The 21,904-nt window shown below is 36.0% G+C and overlaps 1 protein-coding gene across 5 annotated transcripts in view; it reads right to left on the bottom strand.

Annotated features, from left to right (window-relative positions):
• METTL8 (methyltransferase 8, tRNA N3-cytidine) overlaps positions 1 to 21,904 on the bottom strand; it is a 177,394-nt gene that overhangs the window by 121,833 nt on the left and 33,657 nt on the right. For all 5 annotated transcript variants that reach the window (XM_025853270.2, XM_073882631.1, XM_073882618.1 and 2 more), the window contains one exon: positions 18,852 to 19,006. In XM_025853270.2, coding sequence (XP_025709055.1) covers positions 18,852 to 18,994 — 143 coding nt within the window. In that variant the 5' untranslated portion in view covers positions 18,995 to 19,006. The remainder of the gene's footprint in view (positions 1 to 18,851; positions 19,007 to 21,904) is intronic.

Genomic DNA, 21,904 nt, shown 5'->3' with positions numbered 1-21,904 from the left:
TCTCCCTCTGTCCCTCCCGGCCCCTGCTCATGCTCTCTCTCTCATATAAATAAAATCTTAAAAAAAAAAACACACACAACAAAACCCAGATTCTGGTGCAGCCACTCTGGAAAACAGTATGGAGTTTCCTCAAAAAGTTGAAAATAGAGCTACCCTACAACCCAGCAATTGCACTACTGGGTATTTACCCCAAAGATACAAATGTAGTGATCCGAAGGGGCACATGCACCCCAATGTTTACAGCAGCAATGTCCACAATAGCCAAACTATGGAAAGAACCTAGATGTCTATCAACAGATGAATGGATAAAGAAGATGTGGTATATATATATATACAATGGAATATTATGCAGCTATCAAAAAATGAAATCTTGCCATTTGCAACATGGATGGAACTAGAAGGTATTATGCTAAGTGAAATAAGTCAATCAGAGAAAGACAAGTATCATATGATCTCACTGATATGAGGAATTTAAGAAACAAGACAGAGGATCATAGGGGAAGGGAGGGAAAAATGAAACAAGACGAAACCGGAGAGGGAGACAAACCATAAGAGACTCTTAATCTCAGGAAACAAACTGAGAGTTACTGGAGTGGAGGGGGGTGGGAGGGATGGGGTGGCTGGGAGATGGACACTGGGGAGGGTAGGTACTATGGTGAGCGCTGAGAATTGTGTAAGACTGATGAATCACAGACCTATACCCCCGAAACAAATAATACATTATATGTTAATAAAGAATTTTTTAAAAAACCCCAGATTTTTGTTTTGACTTATTTTAATATGTGTGAGCAATCACATAACTTAACTTGGAGCTGGCAATTATATTTTATACTCTGTATATATAAATACATATAGAATATTATTAAATGATAGCTATGATATTAAAGACAAAAAGTAATTTATTGAAAAAATAGGGCTACTAAGGCTGGGTACAAGTTTCTCATCTATACATTTCTACAGCAAAGAAGAAAGAGAACAGAACAACCCATTCCCTGTAAAAACAAAAAACCAAGCTTTGAGACAATAAGAGTATATAGGGTCTTTAGCTTGAAGCATGTTTTAAACTGTTAGTTTAACTTGCTTCTTCCTGAGTATTTAATAGATTTGGTTATTTCTTAAATTGCTCTAACTTCCTTACACTATTCTTTATGTTGCTTCATTTTCTTAACTGCTAAGTGAGGGGAATATTATACCCTAAGCCCCTGCAGAACAGATTTTCCACTGTATACAGAATCCCCACAGAAAGCTGTAAAACGTTCCTACTGTATTTATGGGGACTTCCTTAAGACCTGCTGCTTTATGGCATTTCTTTATATTAGAAGAGTCTGATTCAGATAGACAAAAACCCAACAGATAGCAATAAGAATCATTCAGGTTTGTAAGTAAAAAATACAATTTCAATAGAAATTTAAACATAGAGACAAATAACTAACCAACTGAAATAATCAGGTATTTAACAACCATTGCCATTACCACCAAAGGAAAAAAATGGTTCATACTGTTTGACCTATGAGTTGTGCTTCTGGGAATTTATTGTAATGAAGTAACTCAAAAGAACAGAGAATTTCTGTATAGAGAAGTACCTATAAAATGACATTCTCTAGAATACCAAATACAAAAGCAAGAAACAATCTCAGTGATAGGGTAATGAAAGAATTATGGTAACTTAAAGGAATATTATGCAGATATTTAAAATGATAAATATGAAGTTTATGTGGCAACATGGAAAAGTGTTTATGAAACAACATGAGGTTAAAACAGCAGATTCCGAAATTGTATACATATTATAATCACAACTAAATAAAATTATAGAAACATTGGGTGAAATAAAAACAAGCATGTTAGAATAGTGGAATTAAGAGATAATGGTTTTAAAATTTCCTTAATATTAATATTAAAGTTGCTTCAACTAGAGGTCATTTTTTTTGGTGGGTGGGCAGAGCGACAAGGGGAGAGGGAGAGATCTTAAGTAGGCTTTATGCCCAGCGTGGAGCCCAATGCGGGGCTTGATTTCACAACCCTGAGGATCATGACCCGAGCCAAATCAGGATTTGGATGCTTAACCAACTGAGCCACCCAAGCACCCCTCAACTAGAGGTAACTTAAAAATATATATATTTACAAAAAAACTATATGTTTAAGACATATAACAATGGTCGTTAAATTTTATGTCATCCTTCTTAACGGAAAATCCAGCAATCCTTATAATAAAAAAGAAGATATGTTTTCTTAAAAAAAGAGAATTGAGCAGAAAATACAAAATATACTTAATATTTTTCCCGAAAATGTGAATTTGAGAAAAAGAAATCTCAAAAATAAAAGAGAATTTTTGAGTAAGAAATTTTTACATGGCTGATAGAATTTGTCTTATAATTTTGTAGTAATTGTGAGTTTTATGACCTCAGCTCATGAATATGCATATGTATTTCCTATTCCTTCCATATATAAAGTATAATTGAATAATGATTCCTTGCTTTCACAGTTGATTACAGTAACAGTCTAAATAACTGTGCATTCGGTTTATTTTGGAAAAGTTAAAACACATACACACACAGACCCCAATTGTTTAGCTTGGGTACTAATATTTTTGAGGATCCTATCAAAAATTCTGAATATGGTACCACTTACTATTATAATTTTTAATAATCACATATAAACTAAAGCACCCAGTGCAAGCTATGTGGATAGAATGTTTTTCTGTCTTTGTCATTTACTGTGTATATAAGAGTCTCATTACTAAACAAAATTTAAAGACAAATTTAACAAATTTTAGGTAACTACTGAATTAAAAATAAAATATTCTTGGGGGTGCCTAGGTGGTGCAGTTGGTTGGGCACCCAACTCTTAGTTTTGGCTCAGGTCGTGATCTCGGGCTTATGGGATTGAGCCCTGCATCAGGCTCTATGCTCAGCATGGAGTCTGCTTGGGATTCTCTCTCTCTTTCTGCCCCTCACTCACGTTCTCTCTCTTTCTCCCTCTCTAAAAAATAAATCTTTAAAAAAATATATTTTTGGGTGCCTGGGTGGCTCAGTCATTAAGCATCTGCCTTTGGCTCAGGTCATGATCCCAAGGTCCTGGGATTGAGTCCCACATCAGCCTCCCTCTTTGGCGGGAAGCCTGCTCTCCCTCTCCCACTCCCACTCCCACTGCTTCTGTTCCTGCTCTTGCTATCTCTGTCTCTGTCAAATAAATAAATAAAATCTTTAAAAAAAATATATATATTCTTACATAAAAGGAAGAAATGGAGGTTATTAGTTTCTGCTTAAAATTATTTCAATAATCCTTAATTCCATAACAAAACCATATTTATTACATAATTATGATTATAATAATGGAAAAATTTAAAGGGAAAAAGTTCTAACCTTTCATTTAAATATCCCAACAGATTAACAGTTCTTAAGTTTTCAAGTTCCATTCCTGTATATGTGTGCACACATATACACAAACATTTTTCTATATAGCTATAAAATTTTCATAATTATGACTTAGAACTGCTGAATAGGACTTGTAATTTTGGCCATGACAGAGTATGTCGTAATGGGCTTACCCTCCTACCAAAAACAATGATAAAACTGGAAAAAATATATGAAGGAATTGTTTTTAGGCACTGGATTACATTTCAGACAGTGCAGGACTGTGATCCTTAAAAGAAGAGAAACACAAAAGGTCAGTCCCCACATTCACCCTGGTTTTCTATCAGGAACATGTTCTAGACTATAATGCAGAGGTAGAGCCCAAGCAGAGCGTGGCTGTCTTACTGAGTGGCACTTTTTTGAGTTGAGAAGGCAGAGATCAGGGGTTCAGAGTTGCTGAGGTGTGAAACTTTATGCATTAGAATACTGAAGAAAAGGGGGCTGGACAGAGGGGGAGGCTCCTAAAGTTCACAAGAGAGTTCTCCTAATGTTTAACTAGTGCTGGCTATTCACCAACAGGACAGACTGCACAGGTCCTGATGGGTGAAGGTAGCACAAAGAGAACTGACTGGACATAGGCAGTGCAGTGCTTGGAGATATTGGAATTCTGGCTAAGCCAGAGTGGAGAGGTCTCTCTGAACACCTCCATTATTCAGTTAAGACCCCAGATATGCCATGCCATAGGAATAAGATCCACACTTGATTCAGGACAATATCAAAATAGTCTCACCCTAACAACACCTAACATTATACCTCACCTTTAAAAACAGAACTAACCCTTCCATCCAAGTACTAACCAGGCCCAAACAGAACTACCCTATGACCCAGCAATTGCACTACCAGGTGTTTACCTGAAGGATACAAAAATAGTGATTCCAAGGGGCACATGCACCCCAATATTTATAGTAGCTGTGTCCACAATATCCAAACTATGGAAAGAGCCTAGATGTCCATCGACAGATGAATGGATAAAGAAGATGTGGTATATATATATACAATGGAATATTCCTCAGCCATCAAAAAGAATGAAATCTTGCCTTTGCAACAATATGGATGGAACTAGAGGGTATTATGCTAAATGAGATAAGTCAGTCAGAGAAAGAAATACCATATGATTTCACTCATATGTGGAATTTAAGAAATAAAATGGATGAACATAGGGGAAGGGAAGAAAAATAAAATAAGATGAAAACAGAGAAAGAGGCAAACCATATGAAACTCTTAACTATAGGAAACAAATTGAGGGTGGCCGGAGGGGAGGAGGGTGGTGGGATGGGGTAATGGGGTGATGGGCATTAAGGAGGGACCTTGATGTAATGAGCACTGGGTGTTACATGCAACTGATGAATCACTAAATTCTACTCCTGAAACTAATAATACACTATATGTTAACTAGACTGAATTTAAATAAACAATTTAAAAAAAAATCTATCTCACCTGACCAAAAAGATTTGGCAGTAATACAACCACTTGCCAGAAAAAAATTCAACGCCTTTAAAGTAAGAAAACATAATCCAGATTCCATATAAGATATCATCCATAATGTCCACCACACAATCAAAACTATTAGCATGTGAAGAAGTAGAAAACATGATCCCTAATTAAGAGAAAAGGCAGCCATACAGACTGAGAAAACTCAAATGTTAGAATTAGTATACAAGTGTTAGGATTAGTACAAAATAGCTTTTAAAAATGTTCAAAGATTTAAAGGAAAAGATGGACAGAATGGATTAATAGATGGGGACACCTCTGCAAAGAAATGGAAATTATTAAAAGGAAATTCTAGAATTAACCCATATACAATATCTGAAATGAAAAACTCACTGGGTAGTCTTAACAACTAATGAGCACTACAGAAAGAAAAGGTCAGTGAACTTAAAGACTTAAAGGTATAGAAATTATCCAAACTGAGAACAGAGAAAAAAATTGGAAAAAAATGTACAAGTCTTTATAATCTATGGGACGATACCAACTGGGTCTAAGAAACACACAAGTTGAAGAACCAGTAATAGAAGAGACAGAGTGAATGAGAATAAAAACCCCCCAAAAACTGAAGAAATACTGACTGAAGTTTTTCCAAATTTGATTAAAAAAAATAATAATCCAGGAAGCAAAACAAACCCCAGGCATGATAAGTACACAGAAAACTGCTAAAAACCAAAGGTAAAAAGAAATATTAAAAGGAGCTATTATGGAAAAGGCAAAAGCAATGCAAATGCCAGCTGACTTCTTATTAGAAACAATGGGGGCCAGAACACAAATGAATGACATCTTTAAAGTACTGAAAGAAAAAAGTCTGTCAATCTAGAATTCTATACGAAGTGAAAATATCTTTCAGAATTTAAAAATAAAAACATTTTCAGATAAACAAAATTTAAAAGAATTTGTTACCAGCAGAATCGATAATAGAAGAAATGTTAAAGAAAGTTCTTCAGGCTAAAGGAAAATGGTACTAGATGGAGACTCAGATGCATAGGGTAGAATAAAGAGACCAGAAATGATAAATATGTGGTAACTATAAAGTACAATGTTTTTATACTTTTTCTTAATTTCTTTAAAAAATTACTAACTATATGTAGCAAAAATAGTAACTGAATTATAGAGCTTACAACATAGATAGAAGTAAACTATATGGCAACAGTATAACACACATTGAATGGGTAAGTAGAATCATATTATTGCAATCCTCTTACATTTTATATTATATGGTACAATATTAATGCCTTTAAAAAAAAAAGATTTATTTATTTATTTTTTTAGAGAATGAGAGCATGGTGGGGAGGGATGGAGGGAGAGGGAGAATGAGTCCCAAGCAGACTCCACACTGAGTGCAGAAGCGACATGGGGCTCAATGCCAGGACCCCGAGATCATGACCTGAGCCAAAACCAAGAGTCAGACACTTAACTGACTGTGCCACCAGGTGCCCCTCACAATATTAATTCTAACTGTATCAAGTTGAGGAAGGAACTGAAGATAATTACAGTAACATTGTAATCTCTAGGACTATGGTTATCAAAGTGTTGTCCACCCTTTCAGGTGGTTCACTAAGTCAAAACTATTTCCATATAATCCTGCTATATGCCTTTTTCACTGTACTGACAATTGCATTGATAGCATAAAAACAGTGGCGGTGCAACAAAGTGCAACTGCCCTAATACTAAATAAGACAGTGGCAACAAAATGTACTAGTAGTCGTGAATTCTATACCAGCATCCAGTGGGTGGTAAAGAATTCACCAATTTTTGTTTAAAAACAATCTATTTCACTAAAGAACGTGCCTGATAAAGCAGTAAAAAATATTTTATAAAATATTGACCCTTGGGTACACATGTTTAATATTCTATGTGACAAAATGGGAGACATGCATAAAGGACTTTTGCTGCATTTGGAAGTATGATGACTGACTTGTAGAAAAGCACTACTATCATTGTTTACACTGTGAACTGAATTATCTGCTTTTTTTTTTCTTCAGGGAATGCTATTTTTAGTTGAAAGAGCAACTGTAGACAAACTATAGTTATTCAGACTTGGGTATCTGGCATATCTTAAAAGTAAGTAAAATGAGGGGTGCCTGGGTGGCTCAGTCAGCTAAGTGTCTGACTCTCGATTTTGGCTCAGGTCATGATCTCAGAGTCGTGGGATTAAGCCCTGCATCAGGTTCTGCACTGGGTGTGGAGCCTGCTTAAGATTCTTTCTCTCCCTCACACTCAGCCCCTCCCCCCCACAAAAGAATAAAAAAGTAAATGAAATGAGCCTGCATTTTAAGAAAAATAAATGACAATTTTTGCTGCCTAAGATAAATTTTGTGTTTTAAAGCAAAAATTAGAATTTTGAAAAGTTGTGTCCACCACCATGAATTGACAGTTTCCCAATACTTAAAAGATTTTCCTGATGAGAATAGTGGTGATATTACAAAAGTGATTTTTAAATACTGTAAAGGAAATGTGTCAAATCTGAAAGATTTACATAAAACAGGTAATCAAACTTTTTTAAATGATCCATGCATAGCAAACGTTATAAAAGGATGCAGAGGTAAAATATCCAATCAAAGTGCAAGATGTATCAATGAAATATAATTGTTATGGTTTTGTATTCCATATTGCAACTAAGAAATACCACTGCTAAGATTTAGTGTAATATCAGGAAACATACCTACAATTATCTTCAAATGCTATTAAAAAACTCCTTTACTAGCACATATCTGTTTGTGGTCAAATTTTCTTCATATAATTCAATCTAAAACAACATATCACAACAGATGGAATGAAGAAACAAATGAGAATCCAGCTTTTTCCATTGAGCCAGACATTAGAGATGGGATACCTGGGTGACTCAGTCAGTTAGGTGCCTGATCCCAGGGTTCTGGGATCGAGCCCTGTGTTGGGCTCCCTGCTCAGCAGGGAATCTGCTTCTCCCTCTCCCTCTGCCCCTCCCCCATTGTGCTCTTTCGCTCTCTCTCTCTCTCTCTCTCAAATAAATAAAATAAAATCTTTAAAAAAAAAAAAAAGCCAGACATTAAAGAGACTGGCGAACATTTAAAACAATGCCCGTACCTGAGTGGCTCAGTTGTTAAGCACCTGACTTTGGTTCAGGTCATGATCCCAGGGTCCTGGGATTGAGCCCTGCCTCATCCTCCCTGCTCAGTAGGGAGCCCGCTTCTCCCTCTCCCTCTGCCTGATGCTCCCACTGCTTGTGCTCTTTCTCTCTGTTGAATAAATAAATAAAATCTTAAAAAAAAAAACAAAAAACAATGCCACTCTTTTGGGGAAACAGATATTTTCATGACATGTAATGGATTGATTATTGTTGTTTTACAATGAATTAACTATTTTTAACGTCTCAGTTTTGATTTCTAATATGGAAAAAATCAATAGATACAAATCAGATAAATAAAAGTTTTTTTCAGATCCTCAAAGATTTGAGTGAAAAGAGGTTCTGAGACCACAATTTTGAAACTATTTTTCTAGAATAATATGTAAAAATAATGTAAAGATGTATAGCTAATAAGCTAGCAGCGAAAAGAACAAATGAGACAAATAAAAAATAAAAGATAACCAGATTATATTAATTTACAATGCTAACCAGGATTGGGTGTTATCTGAAATTTCTTTTTCTTTTTCTTTTTTTTGTTAGAAAGAGAACAGGGGAGGGACAGAGGGAGAGAGGGAGAGAGAATCTTAAGCGGGCTCCATGCCCAGTGCGGAGCCCCACGTGGGGCTCAATCTCATGCCCCTGACATCATGACCTGAGCTGAAATCAAGAGTTGGACATTTAACCAACTGAGCCACCCATGCCCCCCCTTTTTCTTTTTTGATACTATTTTAATAGATATAAAAAGGTACCTTATTGTTTAATTTGTACTCCTTTTACTGTTGTCTATTTCCCCATATGCTCAATGTACTTCCTCCTGGGTCAACTTTCTATGTCTACTGTCCTTTATAGCAAAAGGTTTAAATGCTTTTCTAACAATATAACAAATATTCTATATGTTAACTTTGATATATGGTAGTGAAAAATCATTTAAGTTTTGTGTCTCTCAGTTTCTGTACTAGTAAAATAAGAGTTATAATTCTCAAAATGGTATATAATTAAGATTAAGTACTTTGTAATTATAATTATCCTATTTCTTCAAATCTAAGATATCATTATTTTCTGTACCAGTAAGAAAGGAAAAAACACTCCAATTACAATTGTAAGATGTATCATGATTTCAGACATGTTAATCAGTGAAACAAATGTGAGCCTCAGATGGATGAAATATAGTTGTTATAGGTATATCAGCTAATAATTTAACTAATTTCACTTAAATCTTTTCTACTGTTGATACTTATACTTACGACTCCTGGCTACCCACTTCTCTTTTCGGCTAAAATAAATATTTCCACTGATTATTTTTATTAGTATATCAGTTTCTTACTTAGGAATGAATGACTTATAAAAGACACACAGAAAGAAACAATGCCTTCCCATTTCTGCATATAATGGAATAGAGATCATAGCTGCTGGAAGAAATACCCATTTCTCTCATTAGACATTTATTGAGAACCTGTATCTTTCAGGCACTGAGCTGTGAACTGGAGACATAAAGATGAAGAAGATTTGGTAGAACTCAAAACTGTTAATGAGATGAGGAGTTGTAATCAGTTATTAAAGAATAAAGAATTTATCAGGTAGACAGTGAGATGAGAATAGGTACATGGAGGGCATTCTTTAAAAAAAAAAAAATTCAAACAGTACTAATGCATATAAAGTTTAATCTCTACTCTCTCTCATCCTCATGCCCATTCCTGAGATAAACATTTACCAGTATGATGTGGACATTTCCAGACCTTTCTCTATGCATATAAAAACAAAGATTTGTATATACATGTAGCACATGTACAAGAACTCCTTAATAAAAATGAGACATACTAAAGATACTTTTCTGCAACTTGCTCTTTTGGTTTAATGACATATCATAGCCATTTCTTGATATCAATATACATGGATTTCTCTTATTTTTATTAACTGTGATATTATATTCCAATGTATGGATGTAACCATATTTTTCATGGTTTTATTGAGGTATAATGACATATAGTAAACCGCACATATTTAAAGTGCACAATTTGATAAGTTCTGACATATGTAGACACTCTTGAAACCATCACCACAAACAAGATAATGAATATATCCATCACCCTCAAAAGTTTCCCTGTCCACCTTTATAATTCCTCCTTTCCAGTCCCTCCTTTTTTTTTTTAAGATTTTATTTATTTATTTGACACACAGAGAGAGAGAGAGAGAGACAGCAAGAGAGAGAACACAAGCGGGGGAGCAGAAGAGGGAGAAGCAGGCTTCCCGCAGAGCAGGGAGCCCAATGCGGAACTCGATCCCAGGACTCTGGGATCATGACCTGAGCCAGAGGCAGATGCTTAACAACTGAGCCACTCAGGCGCCCTCCAGGCTTCCCTTTCTTATCACCACCCCCCAACTCCACTGACAACCACTGATCTGCTTCCGGTCTCTATTTTTAGTTTGCATTTTCTAATATAGTACTAAGAGTATAATACATACTCTTTATTTGTAATTTCTTTTCCTCAGCATAATTATTTTTAAATTCATCCATACTGCTGTGTTTATCAATAGCTCACTTCTTTTTATTACTAGTCGTATTCTATTACACAGATAGTACACAGTTTGTCCATTTACTTGTTCGTGGGCATTTGGGCTGTTTCTAAATTTGGCTATTAAGAATAAAGTTGCTATAAATAATCACATATAAATATTTGTACAGACATACACTTTCTTTTCTCTTAGGTAAATATCCAGGAATGGAATGGCTGAATCATATTACACGCTTATGTTTAATTTTTTAAGAAACTGCCAAGCTGTTTTCCAACATGGTTAAACCATATAATATTCCCACCAGTAGTGTATGAAAGTTCCAGTTCCTCTATATCCTCTCCTGTAGTTATATTGTATATATATCTACAATGTAAATTATAACAGAATACAAGTATTTTGAATTTTAGCTATTCTAATAAGTTTGTAGTAAGTAGTATTTCATTGTGACTTTAATTTGCACTTCCCTTATGATTAATGATATCGATCATCCTTTCATGTGCTTATTACCTGTGTATCTTCTTTGGTGAAGTGTCTGTTCAAATACTTCACCCATTTTTATTGGGCTGTTTGTTTATTGAATTTTGAGAGCTTTTTATATATTCTCATGAGTTTTATATTAACAATAAAAATGAGCAAATTATTGATACATGCAACACAGATAAATCTCAAAATAATTATACTTAGTGAAAGAGGCCAGAGGAAAAAAGAGAATATATATTGTGATTCCCTTTACACAAAATATTGGAAAATGCAAACTAATCTATAATGCATGCTATGTTCTTTCTCCCTCCTTCCTTCTTTCCTTTTCTGTTTTTCTGCAGATAAATTTTCTTGACACGCAACCTTACTGAGAGACTTGTTTATCTTTCTCTGTAAACTCTAATTTGAAGGCTCAGTATTATATATTTTCTCCATTTTCCTATATTCTTTTTTTTTTTGAAAGATTTTATTTATTTGAGAGAGAGAGCACAAGTGACGGGAGGGGCAGAGGGACAAGCAGACTCCTCACTGAGTAGGAGCCCTGCGCAGGCCCATCCCAGGACCCTGAGATCATGACCTGACCCGAAGTCAGACACTTAACTGACTGAGCACCCAGGTGCCCCTCTGCTTTCCTATATTCTGAGGGTGGTAGAGGTGGGAGGGAAGGGGAAGATTCCACAGGGTGGTGGACCTTTATAAAGGTCTGAATCTCCTTTCTCTTCCTCCTCCCACCTTCCCTCCCTTCCTTTCTTTCTCTCTCTCTTTTTTTTTATATTCATTAAGTCCTATGTTAAGTTTCACTTATCTAGTTAAGATGTATCTTATTCCTTTTTTTTTTTTTAAGATTTTATTTATATTTGACAGAGAAAGACACAGCGAGAGAGGGAACACAAGCAGGGGGAGTGGGAGAGGGAGAAGCAGGCTTCCCGCTGAGCAGGGAGCCCGATGCGGGGCTCGATCCCAGGACCCTGGGACCATGACCTGAGCCGAAGGCAGACGCTTAACGACTGAGCCCCCCAGGTGCCCCGAGATGTATCCTATTCCTATTCCTTAGGCTTGGGATAGTTCTCTCAATTCAGCATGGAACCATGGAAAATGGTGAACCTCAGCATTTTTCTTGCTCTGCTGAGACCTTAAATTTTGCTGCCACAGGCAAAGCCATTTATTTTCAAGGGTTCTTTCTCAACCTTTAAGAAACCTTTCTCAACCTGCTAATGAGTATTAGTAATGATCTGTCAGCTGACCTTCTTTTCCTGGTACTGCTTCTGAGAGATGAAGGTGAGGTTAGGAGTCACTCTGAGCCACACATGAATCTACAATTTCTTTCCTTGATATTAATTTTCCATGTTTATGGACTTTTGTGGTTGCTGTTGGTGTAGTTCTTGCTTGCTTTTACTATTTCTCATTCCTTTTGTTGGAGGAGGAACAATTTGTCTTTCAGATTCATCCCATCTTTATCTGGAGGATCCAGGCTTCTTAGTGAAATGGGCTGGCGTTCCTTTGGAGCAGTAATCATTTCCTCTCTTAAGTCCTCCATAGAACTTAACCTAGTGATGGGTATATGTCAATATACAAATATCCTGGAGATAAAAGATACCACTTCATGTTCAATGATGGTTAATTCTAAGTGTCCTGAACAATGGAGCCTGCCTAGTTCTCCTAAAATACTTCTTTTGTCATATCACTCACCCGCTTTCAAAATACGAAATTTCTCTTTCAGTTGGGCTGGTCCATTTGCTTGCTTTGGAATATACCTCAGGTATTCTCAAATGCTCATGCTACCATTTGTCTAGAACAAACAGTCTTCACTATTCAAATACTCCTCAACCTTCAGTGTCCAGATTAAATTCCACCTACTCTATGAAGTTTTACTGACTTTTCTTACATCCTCATCTCAAGAATCTCTTCCTGTTCTGAAGCTCATTCCTGTGTTCTTCACCTCCTTCACTGTATGACCGTGCATACTCTACAGTGTTTATTTGTTCATTGGTTTGTATCTCAATTCTCCATCTAATAAATATAAGAACACTTATTTCAGTGAACACTTACTACTACTAAGAGTCCTAAATATTTATTGCCTTTCACACTCATAATACCCATGAAGGAACTTGCTCAAGTTCACATAGCTGGAAAGGGGTAGAGTCAGGATGCATATTCAGATTATTTGGATTTTGAAGCCCATATTTAGCCATTATATTAACTCTCAGTCTAGCTGTACACTTCCAGTAGATATGAACTGGATCTTGTATTTCTCCATATTCATCCACTTATTCAAACATACTTATTGGGTATGTATTATATGGGGAATATAGCTATGAAACAGATATAAACTAAGAAGACTCTAAAGCATCATACAATTTAATAATGACAATAAAACAGATACATAAGTAACAAGTACGTTAGAAAATAATAATAATATGATAGCTAATTCTTATGTGTTGCTTATTTACTATGTGTACACATTTTATATTATATATTAATTTAATCATTACAATAGCCCTTTGAGGTAGATAATACTATTATTATCCCATTTTAAAGATGTAGAAACTGGGATGCCTGGGTGGCTCAGTTGGTTAAGCATCTGCCTTCGGCTCAGGTCATGATCCTAGGGTCCTAGGATTGGGTCCTGCATCGGGCTCCTTGCTCAGCGGGGAGCCTGCTTCTCCCTCTGCCTACCACTCCTCCTGTTTGTGCTCTTTCTCTCTGACAAATAAATAAAATCTTTAAAAAAATACATAAATAAAAATAAAGATGTAGAAACCAAGGCACAGAGTAACTTCCCAAGGTTAGACAATTAGTCAGTCTGTGCTCTCAACATCTAGACTACTTCTCATGACAAATGTTATAATGGAGACAGATGACGAAAATACTTATTAACTGTATTAAAGAACTATGTATGAAACAAGTTAAGAGGAATCAGATAATATACATATAAGGAAAATTCAGATCATATAATAAGAAAGATACCTTGATAGGTAAACTGTATTGGAATTCTGTAAACAGTTTATTATTTAAATGGGTTATATGATAGGAGGTCATGTTGCAGCATACAAGTCCTATCTTGGATCTACAGAGAATGGTTTAGCGCAGTATTTTTTAAACTAAAGGTCACGATCCTTTTAGTGAGTCATGCAGTCAGCTTCGTTAATCCAACCAACACTTAGGGACACCTAGGTGGCTCAGTTGGTTAAGTGTCTGCCTTCAGCTTAGGTCATGATTCCAGGATCCTGAGATTGAGCCCTTGCTCAGCAGGAAGCCTGCTTCTCCCTCTCTCCCCTGCTCGTGCTCTATCTCTCGCTATCTCAAATAAATAAATAAAATCTTTAAAAAAAAAATTTAACCAACACTTAAAATGAGGAAGAAACAGAAATGGAGTAGAATAGAACAATGGAAATGATCAGTGAATGTCTCACATGGTAAAACTGTACAAGAAGCTTTTGTTCCTATTTCATATATGTGCATATGTTATGTGTACATGTACTGGTCCACGATGTAAACTGTACTTCTTACTGTGGATCATGCTAAAAAACTTGAAAGCCACTGGCCTAGCTGATTTAGTCATACAATTGTCTAAGTGCTTATTATTCCTTATAAATTTCAGGGATCTTCTGAAAAATTACTACACACATAAACCAGGAACAGTGTGAAATAAGGAATGATTTTTCCAAATAACTAATTTGCTCAAATAGACAGATCTCTGGGCCATGTCTCAAAAGCATTCTGAATATAGTTTCATGTCAGTGCCCCCCCAAATTAAAAATTTTGCTAAGTATAATTAAAAGACTGTAAACTGAATGTAAAATGTTTTGGTCACTATGGAAAAGAGCTTGGCAAATTTCTCAAAAAGTTAACACAGAATTGTCATATGACCCTGAAATTCCATTCCTAGGTATATACCTCAAAGAACTGAAAACAAGGACTCAAACAAGTACATGTACATGCATGTTCACAGCAGCTCTATTCACAACAGCCAAAGGTGGAAATAGCCCCAATGTCCTTCAGTGGATGAATGGATAAACCAGTTGTGGCATATACATACAATAGGATATTATTCAGTTATAAAAAGAAATGAAGTAATGACACATGCTACAATGTGGATGAACCTCCAAGACATTATGCGAAGTGAAAGAAGCCAGACACAAAAGGTCACATACTGTATGATCCCTTTTATATGAAATATCCAGAAGAGGTGAATCCATGGAGCTAGCACACAGACTGGTGATTGCCAGGGGCCAGGGGAATGGGAGCATGAAGATAAATGCTTAATGGGTAAGGGACTTTACTTGGGATTGATGGAAATATTTTGGAACGAGACAGAGGTGCTAGTTGCATAAAATCATGAATGTAATTAATGCCACTGAACTGTTCACTTGAAAACAGTTACTTTTATGTTATGTGAAATTCACTTCACTAAATTATTAAAAAATAAGACTATAGGGAGATGTAAATACTAGTAACACAAATATACAGAATCTGGAGGGCAATTCTTTCTCAAGATATTAGAAACTGAATAAAAAATGGATACCTTTATTTTTTCCTCAAAAATATTTTTATTAAAAAGAGGGTCACATAGAAATAGTACTAACTGAACTAGAGGCTAAACAGAAAAATAAACAGTAGACAATTATACATCTCTGAGAGAAAACTGACAGGTACATCTTTTAAAAATCAAAATTCAGCAAGAGAGGAAACATTCTTCTTAAATACAAAGGAGAAAATAAGGAAGTCAGAACTTTTAGATAGAACTTTGGACTTTAAGGAAGGGGAAAGTCAACCAGTCTTCTGGTTTTCAGTTTAACTTACGAATCTTCTCTTTAAAGAAAGCAAACAAACAAACAAAACCCAAAATACCCCCCAAAAAATAAAAACAAAAAAACAACAAAACAACAGGTGCATAAGGAGATGACAGGAGGCAAATACTTTGCTCTTTGTTTGGAGGAAATTATTTTTATAATTACAATATGAATCTGCCTCTGGAGAGAGTCCACTACGAGAATCCTGGTACAGGCTGTATACCCTTTCAGGGGGTATGCTGTGGAGGAGGATAGCTATTGAGACTAGATCAAGGTTTTTCAAACTTTGATCAACAGAACCCTAAAAATCCATGAGGCTGCTACAGTGAGAGGGTGAGCGGAGAAATGCGAGGCGGAGCTATTGATGCCCCAGGCCTCTGTACTTGCTTCATTAAGATGAAGTTTGTTTTTACCTTTTAAATATTGGGATTCCATGTTAGGACTTCACTTGGAAAAAAATTCTACTGCTAAAGGAAAGTTTGAAAAACATCAAAGGGTCCTAAACCTGGCTGCTCAACAGAATTACTAAAAGAGCTTTTTCAAATTACAAAGTCCTGGGCCATACCTCCTAGACCTAGTGAAATAACTCCCCAAGGGATTCCTGTGCAGCATCCCAAAGCTAGCCCACAGTGCTTGAGGGGCATTGACCCAGAGGACCCTTGCTTCCCTGAGAGCCTATGACAAAACAGAACTTAAATGGATAGGCAGGAACCTTAAACAAAAGAGTTGATGGTAGCAGACAGAAAAAGAGAACTCAGACTAACTCACTAGACTCTAATGAAGAATAAAAAATTGGTAAACAAATAGCTTGTCTAGGACCAGAAGTTCCTGTGGAGGTTTAATTGCTTGGCAATGATCTCACAGCCTACTGCAACTGTCCATATTGGTGATGGCAGGCAAAGTAGTTTAATTCAGCAACTGTCCAACAAAGTATAATGTCAGCCACAGATGTAATTTAAAATCTTCTAGTATCCATGTTTAAAAAAACTAAAAGAAATGAAATTTTAATAATATATTTTAATTCAGTATGTCCAAAATAATATCAACATGCAGTTCAGTATAAAAATTGTTAATAATGTATTTTACCTTTTCTTTTTGTACTGTCGTTTTTTTTTTCAGCTAAGACAGAAGAGATGATTTATTGTACATGTGTTATATTCACATAAATGAAAACAGGATTAGTCTTGAAAGTCACAGGTCCAGGGCAAAAGACCAAAAGGGAATGTTTTGGTATGAGCAAGGTGGGTCTCTCAAAGGGGTCCTTGAGATCAGATGGTGATGGATGTTCTAGAAAGTAGATATGCAGTTCAATAATTGGTGCCAGCATCCCTGGCCTCTGCCTTTCCTTATTTCTGTTCCTGTGACTTCAATGGGTGCACAAGGTAGTGTCTACTTGGACCTCCTCCTCATCTTTCTTCTCTTATGCTTCCACCTACACACTTGCTTCTTCCTCCACTTGGCTCTAATGGTGGTGCAGAGGTTTCCAAGAAGATGGCACTAAGGCTGAGAGAGCCTGTACTAAGTCTTCAAAATGATACAGCACATCTCAATTCAGACTAATCAGGTTTCAAGTGCTCAAGAACCACATCTCGCTAGTGGCCACATATTGTATAATGTGGAACTAATTAATAAGTTTCCATTAGTCATCTAGGATCAAAACTTCATAGCCAAATGTTTCCTTTTCCTTTCTATAAAAGCATCAAGTTCTATTTATTCTTCCTTCAAAATCTCTCTCATTAGCACTTTCCTGCTTCTAGTTCTACCTGCTGATCTGTCTAGTTAGTACACTGTCACCAGATACATACACAGTACTTAACAGCCCATGTATAATGTCATTTCTCTTCAGTGGCTCCAGAATGCCTTCCACTTTAGCTGCGAATTCAGGAATTCACACTATCTTGTCCCCACCCCCATACCCGACCTATATCATTCCAACTTTATCATTTATAAATTTCCTAGGAAAGTCTTTATTTTAGGCAAACTATCCTGTTCATGGTCCTCTGCATATGCCTTATACTTCTTTATCTCTGTGTCTTATGACTTTCTACCCACCAAGAATGCCCTTACTCTAGCCTTAACTATCCAAGTCATTACTTCACAAATATTTATGTGTCAGGCACTGTACTATATGCTGAAGACAGAATAAATAATCCTGATCCCAATTTCTCCACCTAAAGAAATTTTCCTTTATATATCAATTATATGTCAAGAAAGTGGAAACTGAAAAAAGAAAAAAAAAGAAATCTTCTTATGTCAAAACAGAAGTGGTTCTGCACTGTTGAGTTGTTCTTTTTTTTTTTTTTTTTTAAGATTTTACTTATTTGACAGAGAGAGACACAGCGAGAGAGGGAACACAAGCAGGGGGAGTGGGAGAGGGAGAAGCAGGCTTCCCGCGGAGCAGGGAGTCTGATGCGGAGCTCGATCCCAGGACCCCGGGATCATGACCTGAGCCGAAGGCAGACGCTTAACGACTGAGCCACCCAGGCGCCCCTGTTAAGTTGTTCTTATAAGATATACAGTGTACATGCCTTATAAGAACACATTGCGCCCTTACAATTTGCTGCCATGCATTGCTAATTTTCAACTTTTCCTATAAATATCTATCTTTCCAAATAGAGGACAGATTTCCTGAAAGCATAGACTAGGGTCATACCAGTGTATTTTCCTTGGTCTCAGTAAGCAGCAGGTACTGAATACACATTTGCTGATGGACAAGTACTTGTAAAAGGTGGAAGGGCCTGCAGGGCAGGAGGAGGACTCTATCTAGAAAAGAGCCTCCCTTCCCAAAATATGCTGACAAACCAGGACCAGAGGTGAGCAGGGAGGGTCTGCAAGAACCCCAAAGCTGAGGAAAGCACTTGGGAAGAGTCATTTTATCAATTTCATTTGCAAAGAAATTCAGAATTGGCAACATTTAAGTTAGGATCAGTTACCCTGTCTTTTGGACCTCAACAACACTGATTAACTTTAAAAATCCCTTCTTGGCTCTAAATGAAAATAATACCACTGTTAATGTTTCAGATACATACATAACATTAGACGTCGAACATAACTCACCACATGTTGTGTTCAAAAACTTTGGCTGGGTCCGTTAAAATCCTTGATCCCAGAGGGACAACTGGGTGATTACCACTTTGGAATCTACGTAGCACCTTTCTTATCCTTAGACAGGAAACAGAATTCCTCCAAATCACATACATCTTAATCAGTACCTGGAGAGTTACAAATGATTAATTAGTCAATATGGATTATACAGTGTATTATTTATCAAATAGCCAAAAACTGGTCCAAAAGGTTTACAACCTGAGAAAAGACAGGAAAACTAAACATTTTTATTTTTATTTTTTTTTATATTTATTTATTTATTTGACACAGAGAGACACAGCAAGAGAGGGAACACAAGCAGGGGGAGTGGGAGAGGGAGAAGCAGGGAGCCTGACGCGGGGCTCGATCCCAGGACCCTGAGATCATGACCTGAGCCGAAGGCAGACGCTTAAAGACTGAGTCACCCAGGCACCCCGAAAACTAAACATTTTTAAATGAAAGTTGGGCATGATAGCTTCTGTCCTGAAGTATTTTCAGGCCAAGAGAAGGAAAAAGAATATTTAGAGTGTGTACCATTGGCTGACATTCCTCATAAGTCACAGCTTTGGCCAACTTTGCTTTGTTTGGTATTTGTTCATTTAATTTTTATCACATAGTCAAAGCATGTCAGCCTAGAATCTGAATTTTGCGTATTAAAAGTTTTTTTAAGTGATTTTATTATTTTGTTTTGGGAATTCTAAGTGAACATATTTCTTGGGAATATTTTATGACCACTAGACCAAAAACCCAAGTATAGTAGCAGCAGAATAAGAAAACAAATCTATTAAATCTCCTTCTCTGGGCTGAGCTGAATAGAATGAAATTTAGTCAAATAATAAGTAAATACTGAAGATATGATCCCAGCAATTCTTAATTCTAACAACCCTGTATACATGTATTTGTAAGAATAGTTAGTAATACATTTGTAAAAATAGATTTCCCTGTACAAAAAATATACAATCCTAGCTCAAGAGGAGAATCATCAGTTGGTTAGTCAAGTTCATCCCCATTTCTGGAAGAACTTAAACATTTAAAGAGTATGTCACCTTAATTATGTACAAATATGTTGGCTTACCATCTTTATGGAAAAGTATCAATAAGAAGCTCTGAAGAGCTTACTTTTTCTAATAAAAATCCGTTGTAAGACTGCTTAGCATTTCATCTCCATTCAGTTGTTCATCACAACATTCAGCCTAATGCTGCAAGCTGCCTGGTAGAAACAGATGCTAAAAGGTGTGTATATATTATACACACTGGAGACTATCTAAGGTACTATTTTGTGTAAAAATGACATGTACTGTACATCCTTTACCAACTTACTGAAAGGCAATGGATTTTAAGATGGTGATTTCTAAAACGAACTGCAGAATGTCAAAAACATCTCACTGTGTTTTTAAACATAAAATTCAAGATTTTCCTTTTGGAGGAAAAAAAAAAAGGCTTAATTATACACCAAAAAGACCGTAATGGTTCCATTCAAATGTGACTAATAGTGATGAGAAACGAAACACTCAATACCTAGTGCAGATCTCCTGTTTCTTGTTTGTTGTTCCTTCTCTGCTAAATGCAAGCTCTTTGGTGGAGGCAGATGAGATTAAATGCTCTGCCTACCACTCCCTTTCCTCTGATGTGCCTTTGTTCTTATCTCCTGCCTGTGTTCCATATAAGACTCTTAACAAAACCCTACCTGCACAATTATTTTTAGAGCTCTTTCTGCACTGAATATTATTCATAATATCTGTATGCTGAAGAGTAGAAACTGATTATACTAGAAAGAGAGACAATTCATGCTCAAAAGTGTAAAATGAAGTAAATATTTTCCACCCAGGAAAGCCAAATCAAAATGAAATTTTAAACTCCAAATAGTCATGTGATACTTATCTATATCTATCCATATAGAGAAGAGGAAGACAGGGAAAAAGAAGATACAAGTTTCTCTCACTATAAATGATCAAAAATCTCCATAGGCAGCTGTTTAGGCAGCTGTTTTTCTAACAAAAACATCTTACCTCATTTATTTATTATCTGTAACAGTCACACACAGCCTTGCACTCCTCCTTGTCTTTTTTAGTATATAAATATGATACATTTATATAATAAATACAGTATAGAAAAATACAGCATAAAATTATATAAATGTCTTCTCAACTAAATTGCAAGCTTCTGAGGGCAGCACCAAGCTGCTTGTGAATTAATTGATTGATAATACAAAAATGATACTTATCTGACATAAATTTAATTAGAAGGAAACTACTTCATATTTTTCAGGGTGGCTCATAAGATCCTTACAGTGTAGAAGAAGGAAGTGACAGAAGAGTGTGACAGTATATAGGCAGCAACCCAGTTACATCTATTACAGTGATTTAAAAGTGTGTGATGAAAAATGAAACACTCAATAGCTAGTGCAGATCTCTTGTTTCTTGTTTGTTGTTCCTTCTCTGCTAAATGGTGGAGGCAAATGAGATGTTATGACTATCATGTTAGCTTAATGTCTACTAGGTCATGGTTCCATTTTGTGATGGGAAAAGAAAAGATGAGCAGGGTCAACCCCAAACAGAATTCTGGTACAGAAAGTTGATTTCTGCCACCAGATTCTTCCACTCTCTTTATGTACCCTCTCTTAACTCTTTTGGCATACCCTAACTTGAATATAAGTTTAATTAAGATATTATTTGCATAGTGAAACTGTATGAAGAAGTAGTATTTTTATTTGAAATAAAACAAGTATAGCTAAAAATATTCCAATCACCCAAAAGAAGGCAGGAAAGGAAGCACAGAGGAACTAAAACCAAAAAGGACAGTAAGAAAACAAATATTAGGATGGCATATTTAAACCCAAGTATATCAATAATTACATTAAATGTAAATGGAGTCCAATTAAAAGACAAAGATGGTCAATTTGTATGAAAAAGCAAGACCCAACCATATACTGTTTATAAGAGAAGCACTTTAAATATAAAGATACAACTATACTGAAATAAAAAGAGATATTATACAAATGCCACATGAGAAAACTGGTGGAGCTA

This window comes from Callorhinus ursinus, unplaced genomic scaffold, assembly GCF_003265705.2.
Source record: "Callorhinus ursinus isolate GAN/ISIS: 27379988/994484 unplaced genomic scaffold, GSC_fseal_2.0 scaffold2, whole genome shotgun sequence".
Lineage (NCBI taxonomy): Eukaryota > Metazoa > Chordata > Mammalia > Carnivora > Otariidae > Callorhinus > Callorhinus ursinus.
This window is presented reverse-complemented; position numbering and strand designations above follow the sequence as displayed.